The 14,730-nt window shown below is 37.2% G+C and overlaps 1 protein-coding gene across 1 annotated transcript in view; it reads left to right on the plus strand.

The window, feature by feature from the left end:
• ZFPM2 (zinc finger protein, FOG family member 2) overlaps positions 1 to 14,730 on the plus strand; it is a 462,647-nt gene that overhangs the window by 224,304 nt on the left and 223,613 nt on the right. Inside the window, exon 4 of the mRNA XM_030863080.3 lies at positions 14,494 to 14,612. Coding sequence (XP_030718940.2) covers positions 14,494 to 14,612 — 119 coding nt within the window. The remainder of the gene's footprint in view (positions 1 to 14,493; positions 14,613 to 14,730) is intronic.

Here is a 14,730-nt window from a genome sequence, read left to right on the forward strand (position 1 = left end):
AAAAATGCTTTTACTTTCACTTTTAAGTGGTTTACCATGGACATCAGTTTATTTCTCAGTTGCTCCTCTTAAGTTTGTTTTGATAGTGAGACCATTAGGTAAAGGACTCAATATAAACACTCAATAAATATTACAAATGTATCCTGATAATTTTGTAATTGAGAACATTTGAAGAGGGAAATGAAAAAATCTAATGATGGACAGACAGTAAGGTAGGGTAAATATTTTCCATTGTTTTAAATATGTTTGTTCAATTTTTTTTCATGAAGATATAAGCATATTTCTTATTTTCTCCTGTCTGGAATTCTATATTGTCAGGATAATATCAGTGGAGCACTTAATCCTGGTTATCTAGAAATGGAATGGGTGCCTCACCTTTGATGTTAAACTTCACAGCTACATACCTCAGCCTGGCTTAGCTACGAAATAAAAAAGAATACCAGTGTGGGGTTACTGTGGACTGAAGCTCTCCATTACCTCCAGGGGCTGCTCCTGTCATCTTTTAGATCTTTTATGCCTCCCACTTTTCTTCATCTGGAATGAAAATGGTTCTGGGTGGAAGTAATTAAGATTATCAAGCAAGTCTGCATATTGAATGCCAGTAGTTTTTATCCAAATACCTCATTTTCCTTCTTAATTTAAAAATACTAAGATAAAATTTATACCATTTACTGAACACTTTCTGTGTAACAGACATGGTATTGAGTCTTTCACCTTTTTGTTCTCATGTTCACAACAAACTTACGAGGAACAATTAGGAAACTAAATTGATACCCATGGGAAATAACAGCAAGTCAGTGGGTACACCAGGAATACAAGCTGGTGCTCAAAATAATCAATAAATTTTTTTCTCATATTATCTGAATTATTGAATCCCAAGAGTGTATATAATCTCTAGTCTCTAATGATTTATGAAGTTATTGTAAGAATTTGTTAAATCTAATTTAATCATGTCCCATTGGCCATCTCCTTATTATCTATATATGCAATTATTTCCCAGTATGCTCATAAAAGTGTCATGGTTTCCTGTTTTTGGTCAGATTCATCATATAAGAAAAATCAAAACTGTGGTTCACTCATGCGTTCAGTGGGGGAGAAAATATTATGGATTATTATTTCAAATTGAAAGTAAAGTGCTTAAGCCTATGCTCTTAGCAATGGAAAATCATTACTTTGACTCTAGTTAACACATGTGCTTAATTATTTCCATAGTGCAATATCTATTATATTTTAACTCTGTTCCAGATAACTAATATTTAAGATGAATAATATAAAGAAACCAGAATGGAGCTACAAAATACCATTTATTATCTATGGTTTTAATTAAATTAGAGAAGCTAGAGAGAAAATCAGACATAACATGTATTTGATAGCTTAGTGCAAATTATCTTTACATTTATATCCATCTTTTTTTTTAAAAAAGCCTTTTTGAATATGTCACCAACGTTTTATACATATTTGACGGATATACATTATCCCAAACACACTTTCTAGCTTCTAATATTTATTTACAAAAGCTCTTGGTATTTATAGACAACATCTATTCATTTGCGTGATAAAGGATATTTGCGTGATAAAGGATATTTTACAAATATCCTTTAAATTTAATACATTTTTGACTATGTGAGTATTCTGGTATGTAGTCATCAAATAATAATAATGATGTAAAATCTAGAATTTTTTAAAAAAGAAAACAGTTGACTTCTTGCACCAAATATATAGTTCAGATAATTGTGGTTACTTCCGGGCACCTGATTCTGGTATCAAGAAGCACACCATTAGTTCTGGATGTGCTCATCTGTTAGAGAATACAGATCTTCCTTGACTTACGTACAATGGGGTTACATCCCCATAAACCCATCAAAAGTTGAAAATTTGTAAGTCAAAAATGCATTTAATACACAATGCCATAGCTTAACCCTGCCTACCTTAAATGTGCTCTGAACACTTACATTAGCCTACAGTTGGACAAAATCATCTTTCCCAAAACTATTTTATAATGAAGTGCTGAATATCTCATGTAATTTATTGAATACAGTACTAAAGTGAAATGGTTGTATGGGTACAGAATGGTTGCTTACCCTCAAGATCGCGTGGCTGACTGGGAGCTATAGCTCGCTGCCCAGCATCATGAGAGAGAGAGTATGATTATCAGAACGCACATAGCTAGCCTGGGAAAAGATCAAAACTCGAAGTATGATTTCTGCTGGGTGCATTTTGTTTTCGCATCATCGTAAAGTGAAAAATCCTAAATTGATCCATCGTAAGTTGGTGACCATCTGTAGATTACTTCACCTTGTCTATCAAGTGACTTGTCAAGGAACAAGTGATGAAAAGGGTCCCTTCTACCTTTAGTCACTGTAAACTGTGGTAGATACGTACATTTATAGAGAAGATACACTTATAGATGAGCTCACCTCTCTGATCTTTAGTGCTTGAAGTGATAGCTTCTAGTATTGTTATCTCAGTTTCAGGAGTTTATGTGAAATTATCAAAAAAGAGTGAAGTAAAATTTTCTAATATTGAAAATATTTTATAAGAAAAGGCTAGTATTGTTTAAGATGAAGGCATATTACAAGATCTATTCCAACAATTTTAAGAAATGTCATTTTGTCTAAAATTAACCCATTTGCAATATTGAACAGCAGAAACTTTTACCATCAGTTACGATTTCTGTGGTCTTAAAACTGTTTTTTACAACAAATTCCAGTCATTTGTTTCTTCCGATTTGGCAGTAATTTTAACTCAAGGCAACACTTTCTAGTTCATTGAACCTCTGCCTTGCAAGCAGTTTTATTTGTAACATAACAAGTGTGTTTAAATGCTCATGTTAGTATTGTATCGTGTTCATTTTTGAAATAAATTATTTCTGATTTCTTTTTTAAAAGAAAAAGATGGTTTATACTGTCTTTTGCCAGCTTTCACTCCTCTGAGATGTCATTCCTGATCTGAGTTGACTTAGGAGACTTTTCTTCTTGCTGGTCAAATTTTATCTCTTTCCTTTATCAAAAACTTCATATGTTGGGTGATAATTGCCTCATGATCATCAGAATAAGTCACATAAGGAAAAGATCTACATAAGATTCATGTTTATATCTCAAGTAACCAGCATTGCACCTAACATTATGTGTTCAACAAATAATTTTGAGTGAGTAAATACTTATTTAAATAAAGTTCAGTTGAGTGTGGTTTTATGAATAAAAATAGTCCTGGGAGCTTCCCTGGAGGCGCAGTGGTTGAGAGTCCGCCTGCCGATGCAGGGGACACGGGTTCGTGCCCCGGTCCGGGAAGATCCCACATGCCGCGGAGCGGCTAGGCCCGTGAGCCATGGCCGCTGAGCCTGTGCGTCCGGAGCCTGTGCTCCACAATGCGGAGAGGCCACAACAGTGAGAGGCCCGTGTAACGCAAAAAAAAAAGAAAAAAGAAAAATAGTCCTGGATTTGAAAAATTGCAGAAGTTTAATACTTGGTGAACTTTTGGGCCATGCTCCAAATGAGCATATGTAAAGCTTCCTATCAGAGGTCACGCCACAGAAATGATGTTTTCAGAGGCAGTTGCTTCTATGTGAAGAAGAGGATCAAACCTTAGTTCTGCACAGCAATCTCTGAGTTTATGGAAACTACACTCATGAGTAATAATGTCAGCCAGCCAGCCTACCTGCCTGCCTGCTTTCTTTCCTGCCTCTCTCCCTTGCTTCCTTTCTTCCTTCTTCCAGATCTGGCATTTCTATATACCACATTCATGTTGGAAAGGGAAAGATCCAGGGAAAGGAGAGAGGAATTGAAGAGAAGAAGAATATATACATGTATATATAACACATACCTACTTAACCCACTGAGTTTGTAATGTGTGACACAGGAATATTTTACAAGTTAGGCGCTGTGAAAGCACCAGATTTTCTAGTTTGCAATCACTGTGTACAATTTCACATGAGAAAGTTCTCTTTGGAGAAAATGCTATCAACCAAATAAAAGGTGGGAAATCGTTTGGAATGTTCCAAATGCCTTTTATACTTTGTATATTTAGAAAAGCTTATATTATTTCTTATGCTAGTAATGACATGATATATTTAATCAGACTTTCCATTTTTAAATTTTAGTTTATTTAGTAACTGAACACTTTCTCTGAAGAGTGATCATCAGGGGTTGTCATGAATGGGGCAGGGGTGGGGAGCATTCCACTGTTTTAAACCCATGTATCTTTGATTTCTTCTCTCTGAAATTTTTGGGACAGAAATGTAAAAGTTTATTGTGAACTCTGATAATCAAACAATAATTTTGCCACTCTTCCCCTTGTAACACTTTCCCAGTGTCTTGTTTGCTTAATCTTTTCTACCACCTTGCCTCTTTCGAAACTCGCCCTGTGGCCCCATCCTTCAGGCACTCACATTCTGCTTTCCAAATTGACTGGCCTCTAATCTTACAGATGAATCCACTCTAATGGCTGCTGATACGATACTGGGGCTTGAGGTCAATCCTTCCACATAGTTAAGTTGTTAAAAATTTTTAAAAGGGGCAGTCTGATAAAGTGAAATGAACGCAAGAGGGTCAGAAAACTGGGTTTGGAGTCCTAGTCTCACTACTAATTTTGTAACTTAAATAGTTATTGATACTTTAGCTTTTAGTTCCAGCCGAATGAATAGGATGATAAATGGTAAAATAATAATAATAATAATGCCTACACTGTCTGAGAACTTCTCATTAAAGTGTGTGTTATAAAGTGAAAGAGTATTATGAATATACAAAAGTGATCGTTTCTTTGAAACAATAGTTTAACCCAAAACAGTGAACACACACACACACACACGTTTATATTTTCTGCAACACTACCAGGTAAAAGCATTATTGGGTAATCTAGAAAGTTCCATGTACAGAGATAATAAATACGTACAAATCACTATTATAAGGAAGAAAATGGTAAAAAAAAAAAAAATTAGCGCTAAAATCAAATACTCTAGGAGTTCAAAGGGAGAGATCACCTCTGAATTTCTGGCAAGGAGAGGCTACATGAGTCAGGGAAATGTTCCTTAGGAGATGACAGACAGACTTCAAAAGATGGTAGGGTTTAAACATAACACTAATGATGAGTATTTCAAGTAATATATCAGAGAGGTAACACCTTCACAACACAGAAAGATCAACTATATACAGCTCCCCAAAAGCCAGAGTGTCAAGGAGGCTGCCTTTGGCAAGATTACTCTGGTCAGTTATGTGTAACTTAAGAATATATACAACTGTGAAGATATACAAGCATTAATAAAAGACTCCAGAATTACGAATAAATGACTGCAGCTTGCTCGATCTTTAGGAATTACATTTTTGGAAGTATTTTCTGAAGCTAAAAATATCTTCAGCAATGAGTTCAAACTTTAGAAACAAAAAACTTTATGCCAGTATTATAGCCTACATATTAAATCTTCCTGTAGACTAAAGACATTTTCAAAATATATACATATATTGTATTTATTGAAGAACCCATACAGTTAGAGAATTAAGTGGCTGATATAGTCGATGCTTTAATGTTTAGTGTGCAGGACTTATTCTCACCAATTTGGGGACCCATGTCGAGGTTTCATAAAACACTTCAATATTATATGTGATGCACTGACAATAGTGTTAAGTGTGAACTCAAGTATCCTAGGATCTATATTCACTGGTAACATATTAAATTTTTCTTCTCTTTATCGTTCTGTTTTCCACTTATTTTTAAAAACTCTTTTAAAAAATGTTACTTGTTCTTTGGATAAAATTTTTAAAATCTATAATGGAATATCATTTTTAGACCAGTCTTCTGCAGTCTTCTGTCTTTGACTGAGAGTACTCTACAGTGCACTGTTACTTCCCTGGATTAGATTAAAGGGTTTCAAAGTAATGCTGTAGCTGTCCCCATGTTATTTGTCAAGTCCTCTGCCATCCTTTGGTTCTCTGATATCACGACCTAAAAAGTGAACTCCCCACTCCCCCGTGGAGCTTCACATAGATCTTCCTTCCAGGCAAAACTCATCCTAATCACAACGGATGCTTAAGAATGTTTACCTGTTAGAGCTTGTCAGTACATTTTCTTTCATCTCCATCTATACCATCTCACAATGTTAAAAGCATGACTATATCTGGGTTAATAGGAGTCAAGCTGAAAAAATACCTCATAAGGCAGCGGTCTTTAAATATCAACAATGGCTTGTGAAAAGTTCCATTGTGTGCCAAATATAATATCTTCTTCTAAATTAATAAATGTGGACTTCCCTTGTGGCACAGTGGTTAAGAATCCGCCTGCCAGTGTAAGGGACATGGGTTCAAGCCCTGAGCCGGGGAGATCCCACATGTTGCGGAACAGCTAAGCCCACGAGCCGCAACTACTGACGCCTGCGCTCTAGAGCCCGTGCTCCGCGACAAGAGAAGCCACCTCAATGAGAAGCCTGCACACCACAATGAAGAGTAGCCCCCGCTCGCCGCAACTAGAGAAAGCCCGTGCGCAGCAACGAAGACCCAACGTAGCCAATAAATAAATAAATAAATGTAACTATGAGAAAGCATGCGATTTTAAGACAAAAGTAAATGTTGCCTAAAATCTAGAACCTTAAGTATCAACGAGGTCTACTGATGTTCTGTATTAAATGTTCTTTAAAAGCCATTCCTTGCTTCTTTTTCATCGAACAGGAGCTTATGGTTGATTTTTACCCAGAGTTTCTCCTTTAGAGTTTGTCCTCCTGGAGAAAGCAAGCCTCCTCTGACCAGGGCTCTGCAGGCCCTGACCCTTCGATGGACCTCCTGCCGACAGAAGCTTTTGGCTCTTGCGCCCCCGCTGCTGTTTCCTGTGTCTGCTTACCCAGACCTCTCACATCCATGGCATTCCTGCCTACCTGTACCTCCCAAAGCATATCCTCCCTCCATGTCTCAAGATTTGAATCAGGAAGTGCTGTTGGGTCAGCCTGTGACAAGGAGTGGTGTCTGGAAGGTCAGGGAGGGTTTCTGGCAGCAAAGAAGTATACTGTCGGGCTTCCCTGGTGGCGCAGTGGTCAAGAAGTCCGCCTGCCGATGCAGGGCACACGGGTTCGTGCCCCGGTGCGGGAAGATCCCACATGCCACGGAGCGGCTGGGCCCGTGAGCCATGGCTGCTGAGCCTGCGCGTCCGGAGCCTGTGCTGCACAACGGGAGAGGCCACAGCAGTGAGAGGCCCGCGTACTGCAAAAACAACAACAAAGAAGTATATTGTCCAAGTTTGTGGAGCAAAAGGGTGCTGGCTCCCCTCTTCCTTCCAGCAGCTGAAAAGTGTCCAGAAACTACAGCTCCCCCTTCCAGCGACTTTTCCAAACATTTGCAACAGCTAGTCACACCCCAGGTGAATAGTTTCCGACACCTGGGATGAGCTGAGGTTTTGTTCATATAAATAGACATAGAACAAAGGGAAGAATATGGCTCCCAATCTCGAACACGGTCTCTGTATGTAAAACTTATTTTGTATGTGAATATGCAGGTAGACGTTTTTTATTTATTTCAGGTCATAGTTTTGTTTTTAAAAACATCTTGAATTTTCTACTTTATTACCAATAATATTACTACCTAAAACAACATTTTCTCTCTCTATTTAAAGATGATAATTTGTAGGTTTCAATGGGTCTTAGGATAGAAAGAATATTTAGACATATAATAGCCTCAGAATTAATCCTTAAGGTCAGTCAGAATAATAAAAGTTTCCTGAGTTTGTAATACGTGCCAATATTTGGTAGCGTACGCGTGTCAGTTTGCTTCTTAACGCTGTACACATTGATTTCTATGACTTTTCAGAAACTATAGCCGAAGGGTGTGTTTTGTATTCTTAAGAAATGCAGTGAATTAACTTTGCTAGGTTTTAGACAATTCCAGTGTCTTGTTTTAGGTTTTAGGTACTGAATGCATTGCATGAAAAGGGAATGCTTCCATTTTGCCACCACCATTATGTTATCTTTTCCAGTGCAATTACAAGCTAATTCAGGGCTCTTTGTGTTACACTAATAGCTTCTGATTTCGCTGCTGTTACCCAGTACCTCTTCATGCACTTTTAATACCATCTGCAGTGCCCCCAGCACTTACCTTAGGTGAGCATTTTTCTCTAAGTAGAGACTCATCTTTGGCAAATCATTAATGGAACATCAAAAAGATCCCATCTGTTAGAGTTACATATGGCTAAGATCAGAATTATCAAATATCTCATTTTTTTCTTTATTCTTTTTTTTTTTCTTTTTTTCCTTTCTTATCCACACAATAAATGTAGTTGTCAGCAGGATAAGTTCATGCACCGGATAAGGTCACAATTTCATTTAGTGACAACTTCCAACAGTAAGAACTTACAAGGTTCGATTTATTAAAGAGTCAGAAGGGATAAGATCACTGCATGGCCAGCCTGATTTATCAGGGCTTGACTGGAGTACTTGAATAGGGAATGTCGTATTTCAAGTTTATGTTCCAAACTGTAGTTTAGTGTGTGTGATGACTGTATGACTCAAAAATTGAGAAGGAAAATTAGAAAAGGTATCCCTATAAGGCGATTTGTAGCTACTAACCAAGAACTCTCATTTCCTTTGCCAAACCATGCTTTGAGATGGGTCAACAGAGTGTTATATAAATGGCACTATCTGTCTTAGAATGCAGATGAAACATGCTGTTGTTAATGCCTGAGGAAACACACGTAGTGGCAAGACTGCAGTTTGGCTGTGAAGATAATCAGCAGTTAAATGATCATCTAACCCTCTTCTGTATCTGGCAGGCAGCTGTCAAATGGTTAAACCATAAAATAGCAAGAGCTCTGCCATGCTTCAGCCACCTTGGCTGACTTTGAAAATGTTTCGAGATTTTTAGAATCTTTGAGTGCTTTTTGAACTCAGCATGACTTCGGAGCTGTCCATGTTTGATACCATGATGTATAATGTTTTCCAACCATGAAGAAAATATAAATATGGGTTCTGACGCTATAGCCTTCTGCTGTAGTAAGACCTGATAAACATTATGAGCTAATTCATGTGGTCTGCTTTAAAATTTGGTTATGTATTTAAAACCACGTTCAAACCAATCCAAAGTTTATTTTCAGCAAATGAAATAGGATCTTCTGTCATCTCATTTACTTTCAACCATGTCCTTCTATGAAACCTGAGCCTGGAGTTAAGGGATATTCTGTAAATACCATATACATTTATGCCATCAACTTAATGCTGAATTCAGTTGAAGCATGATTGCTGATAATTATGCTAAAAGGCCCACATCTTGTCTGTTCCCCTTTGGTAGGCTACAGTTTTCATATACTTTGCTCTCTAATGAGGCATCAAAAGGACTCTATTAAAAAGAAACAAGACAATGACTTGATAGCACCTTCAATAAAAAAAGATTTGAGGGTATCTCCCTTGATTTTAAGTATTTGTTTCCACCAGTAAATTTCTTTTATTTGGACAAAAAAAGTGGGCTGATATCTTAAAAGCTGCAGTGTGTTTGGTAGTGATTTCTTACTCAGGGCTTTTTTTTAAAGTGAAGCTATCATAAGTCTTTGAGTAATCGCAGACTTTTAAAAGTATACATTATCAAGAAGATAAGAGAAACAGCCCTCAGCACTAACAATATTATCTTTTACCAAAATTGATTAGTCCATCCAGTGTGTCTCAAATATTTTGTGTGAACTTACCCAGCATGTTAAAAATATGAATTGGGCAGAAAAGAAAACTTCTTCATCCTGCTCCATGTTTCACAGATGAGGTAATGTAGTTAATGCAATAAAATGTTGAACAAATGAAATGTATGATTGTTGTAATACAAAGAGAAGACACGTATTAAGACAACTTTTTTTTTGTCTTTAAAATCAACTTCAACCGTACTACAGTTAAGTCTGTGAACTTACGAAAATCCTTATCCAATCAACGATGTTCAATTTGTATTTTGCACTTACCACATGTCACAAACTATATTAATTACCATAGAATAAACAGAAATAAAAAATGCACCTGTAGTTCAAGATGTTGAGGTGAAAGAAGTTATCAAGGAGAAACCACTAGGGAATCATTAAATGCAAAACTGCATGGACTATAAATGTTATGGGAGAATTAGGGAAGGAGAACTCAGTTTGTTCCGGAGTTCAGAGTTGTTTGGTGAAAGAGAATACCTTCGAGTTTGATCTCGCAACATTAATAGAGTTTATTAGGGCAGCCAGGAGGATGGTGTGTCTGCCAGGTAGCAGCAGCAACAATTCTCAGAAAGGTGTGGGAGTTAAACTGGAGATGAGGAGGCAGGTGCCATAAGGAAGAGTTTCTTGACTGGAAAGAAGAAGAAGAAATTCTGGAGAGCAGAACCGGCAGTCAAGCACATTGCTGTGGAGCAACTCTGCGGTGGTATTAGGATTCAGGCATAGATGTTCAAGTTGGGATGGTCAAAAGGAAGCTAGTGAAGGGACTTGCACAAATGAACGACAAGATGAAACTGGAGTTTTTAATATGTTTATCCTGGCAGGAATTTGGAGCCCAAATCAGAGCTGTAGAGTGAGTTGAGGCTGATTGGTCCTCTACATCTGAGTTGGTAAGAACTGGGAAATGCTGATAAGAAAGGTAAATCCAGGAGATATTTAAAAGGACGTTAAAAGTCAAGGTATGGATAGAGGTGTTAAAGAAGGAATGTGACCACAGACACTGAATAGTTAGATGTGATGGTGGAAGTATGTGGACATGCTCTTAGAATGCTTCAGTGTCTTTGTGGTGAAATAGTAAATGTTTATTAGGTACTTTGCTTATGTTATCTGAGTGAATCCTCACAGCAGCCATATGAGGAAGATATTGTGATTCCTATTTGCTTTGAAGAAACTGAAGTTGAGAGGGTTAAGGGACTTGCTCAGGATCACATGACTTGTTCCACTTACTTTTCTCCAATTCGATTTTGAATCTGTGTGCTGGCCTCCCATTCTAGAACATTCCATTCACTCCAGACACCCATGGTCTCCATCTCATCAAAAGGAATTTTCCCAGTCCTTTTCTTACTTTTGTAAATGTTCAGGTTACTTGATTGATCCCTCCTCCTTTAAATTCCTGATCAATCCATCGGATGCTATGGTACCACGTCCAGTTTATGCTCTATTTTCTATTTTCTCACACTTCTCTTAAATATTCTGTGCCTACTCCTCCATCCCTCTGCTTTTTGAAAATCCTTGGAACTGTATCCTAGATCTTTTTATTTTATCATGTTATACTCTCTCCTAGATCAAAAATTCTATGACTTTTACCATCTACAAGCTGGTTTTAATTAATAAATAAATGCCAACATTTATCACTCTAGCTAAAACCTTGCTCCTGAGCCACAGGCTTGTACCTATCCACCCCAAATCACCTCCTGCCTTGCTTACAAAGCCACTCTGACCTCAATATTTCCAAGCTATAACTCCTTATCCTTAAATCTTCTTTTTTCTGTGTACCCTATCTCAATAGGTACATGACCATTGGCCCATTTGCCCGAGCCAGATATGAGAAGATCATTGCTGGATTTTTCCTTCCCTAATACCTAAAATCTAAATAATCACTAAGTTCTATGACCTCTACTTACCAAGCCTTATGGATTACATTTCCTCAGATTTATCCAGAACCCAAGCTTGTTTTGTTAGTTCCTTTATGCCTGGGGGTAACCCACTATCTGGTATTTAGTAGTTACCCAGTAGATATTAGTAGAATAAATGAATGAATGAACTAATGAATGGATTCAGAAAAGAATGAGTAAACAAATCAAATGAGAATGGAACTTTGCTTTCTGATTTTGAAATCTCTGATCTTTTCCAGCCAAACATTCTTTTTATGATAAGCTAGTTCTAGGACCTGGGTCTTTGATCCAGCATCTCAGTGTTCTTTCTACCTCTCATAATATATCGTATCTGGGGAAAGAAAATCATGGTGTCACGGACACCTTATCAAGTAGCAAGAGAGTACGAACCCCTCTTTAACAATGACAGACCAAAGACTTAGAAAAGACATAACCTACTCATGGCCATTCAGGTGGCAATTTGATAGAGGGACTAAAATTTAATCTTAATTTAGTGCAATAATGTTTCCTCTATTTCATGACACTTATTAATCTTTGAAAAAATTTAAAAAATATTATACTCTTAAGCAACATGTATGTTAAATGAAATATAATTTCTGTTAATACAATATCTTATTTCTCTTGCTATCAGTAAACTGTGTAGTTTTGGTAGTGTATAATGCCATTTGCAATGTGCTTATAGTTTTCTATAAAGCTGCTCTGAATAAATGAATATTTTAATTTAATTGTTTCAGCAACAGAAAAGATTTCCCCAAACCTCAAAATAACATCTGACATCTTGATAAGTAAGAAAGGAGACTGAAATTTGTCTGTTTGTCTAATAAAGTTGAAAAGATTGACTTGAGAGCTTGAACAGTTACTGGGCTTTCTGTTATGGCCATCTTTAAGAGCTCGTAAAACTAATTTTGGCCTGCTTAAAATTTTAATGCATAGTCAAAGACACCTCCAAAACTTTGGAGATATTTGGGTATCACTTCATGATCTGCCCTAAGTTTGTAGTTCTTAATCCATTAAAAGACAGACCTGGGCTTCCCTGGTGGCACAGTGGTTGAGAGTCCGCCTGCCAATGCAGGCGACACGGGTTCGTGCCCCGGTCCGGGAGGATCCCACATGCCGCGGAGCGGCTGGGCCCATGAGCCATGGCCGCTGAGCCTGCGCGTCCGGAGCCTGTGCTCCGCAACGGGAGAGGCCACAACAGTGAGAGGCCCACATACCGCAAAAAAAAAAAAAAAAAAAAGACAGACCTGCTTGTAAATCCACAGGTATAGATAAGAAGTCACTGTTTGACTGAGTCTGAACCCTTTTCAAATGAAAAATGTCAGTGGCAGAAAGAGAGGATTAATTACATTTTTAAAGGGTTTTCAAAGTTTTTCATGATTCCTCTGGTATCACTTGAAATGTGACATGACTAGGTTCTTTTTTTTTTAGTGTGTAAAAACAAGCAAATTATTTGGGCATCATTTTTATGTAGAAAAGAACATTTTAAACTAGTGTTTAGCTGAAGGGTTGAAATGTATTTTATCTTTAGAGGGTAAATTGTAAAGAAATTGTTTAAAATGTAAGCATGAATGAAAAATAAGAACTATCAGATAGAAATTAAAGTTTCTTTTCAAATAGAAAAATTATCCCAAATTTTTAAATAACTGCATTATCAATATGAAAATGCATACATACGTTAATGGATATTTCCCACTGAGCCGTATTTGACATCATAACAGGTTGTTGGCTATGCTCTATCTTTGAGGATTTTCTATACAAGTCTCTGATTCTAATGCATTAATCAAAAAGATTGTATGAGGATAGGGCTTCCCTGGTGGCGCAGTGGTTGAGAATCCGCCTGCCGATGCAGGGGACACGGGTTTGTGCCCTGGTCCGGGAAGATCCCACATGCTGCGGAGCGGCTAGGCCCGTGAGCCATGGCTGCTGAGCCTGCGCGTCCGGAGCCTGTGCTCCGCAACGGGAGAGGCCACAACAGTGAGAGGTGGTAATACGCTCAGGACATAAATATCATAGATTTAATTACTTAAAGAGAAGGTCTCCAATTCCTGATTGAGATTTTTTTCCATTTATTCCAAACAATGTTTAGGCTTAATGACCAATTTAAAAATTTTTGAAGGCTTCATTTCTTTCTTTTTTTATTAATCTATTCATTTATTTCTTGAGTGACCATTTGATGAATTCCTACTTTATGCAAGTGTGTATACTGTCTTTACTTCCTGTTTCTCTTTAATGATCCCAAAGTAATAATTAGGAGGAAATAAAAGGAAGAAGACCATCCTAAACTGGCTGTTTCTTAAGGATTTTTGTCCAAACCTTTTGGTAACATAGAATCTTACCTAAAGTACCAAATATAAAAAAGTAATGACTTTGACTAAACATTTTTTTAATTTGTGAAAACATACATGTCCATTTTTTGCACTTGTATTTGTTCTATCCACTGAAACTAGTAGTAAGTTCAGGAAATTGCCAAGTACTTTCAAAAACTCTCCATGTTGTTCACCAAGAGTCTTGAATCATTGTAATACAGTTATTGCCTAAGGTATATATCTTTAATTGTAATTTTTTAGTTACTTTGGTGATCAAATTTAGGAATTTTAACTCTAAGTCATTGTCCTAACGCTTCTTGTCTATCTGTTTTGGCACTGGATCAATGCTTTCTGAGGACGTGTTATCATTTCTACTTCTTAAGGATTTACTAAATAGAATGGACTTCAGTAGGTGATAAGTGTGCAAAGGCTAAAGAAAGAAATTGGACTAAATGTGAATATAACTATAAGGACAAGTTTTATTATCCTCTCAGGATACCAAGATCAGTTGTTTTTCAGATGAACATAATTAATTCTCTTTATATGAATCCTGAGAATATTGTTCGTGTAAAGCGAGCACACAAAAAGAGACGGCTGTTGGTAAAGCACAAGTGAAAGTAATTTAAACGCCTCGTGTTCATTGTCTGCAGGAGAGCTGGAGGTGTTTCAGAAAGATGGAGAACGAAAAATTCAGAGTCGGCAGCAACTTCCAGTGGGAACCACCTGGGGGCCGTTCGCTGGGAAGATGGACCTGAATAATAATTCCTTGGTATGTGGATGTTCTGAGATGGTTGACTCTTAATACTTCGTCATAGCACAGAAATTATCTCTGCTTGCTTCCCAGTGAAATCACTAAAAATAGCTGTTTTTTCTTTTTCGTGGGCCAC

This window comes from Globicephala melas, chromosome 17 (assembly GCF_963455315.2).
Source record: "Globicephala melas chromosome 17, mGloMel1.2, whole genome shotgun sequence".
Classification (NCBI taxonomy): Eukaryota; Metazoa; Chordata; class Mammalia; order Artiodactyla; family Delphinidae; genus Globicephala; species Globicephala melas.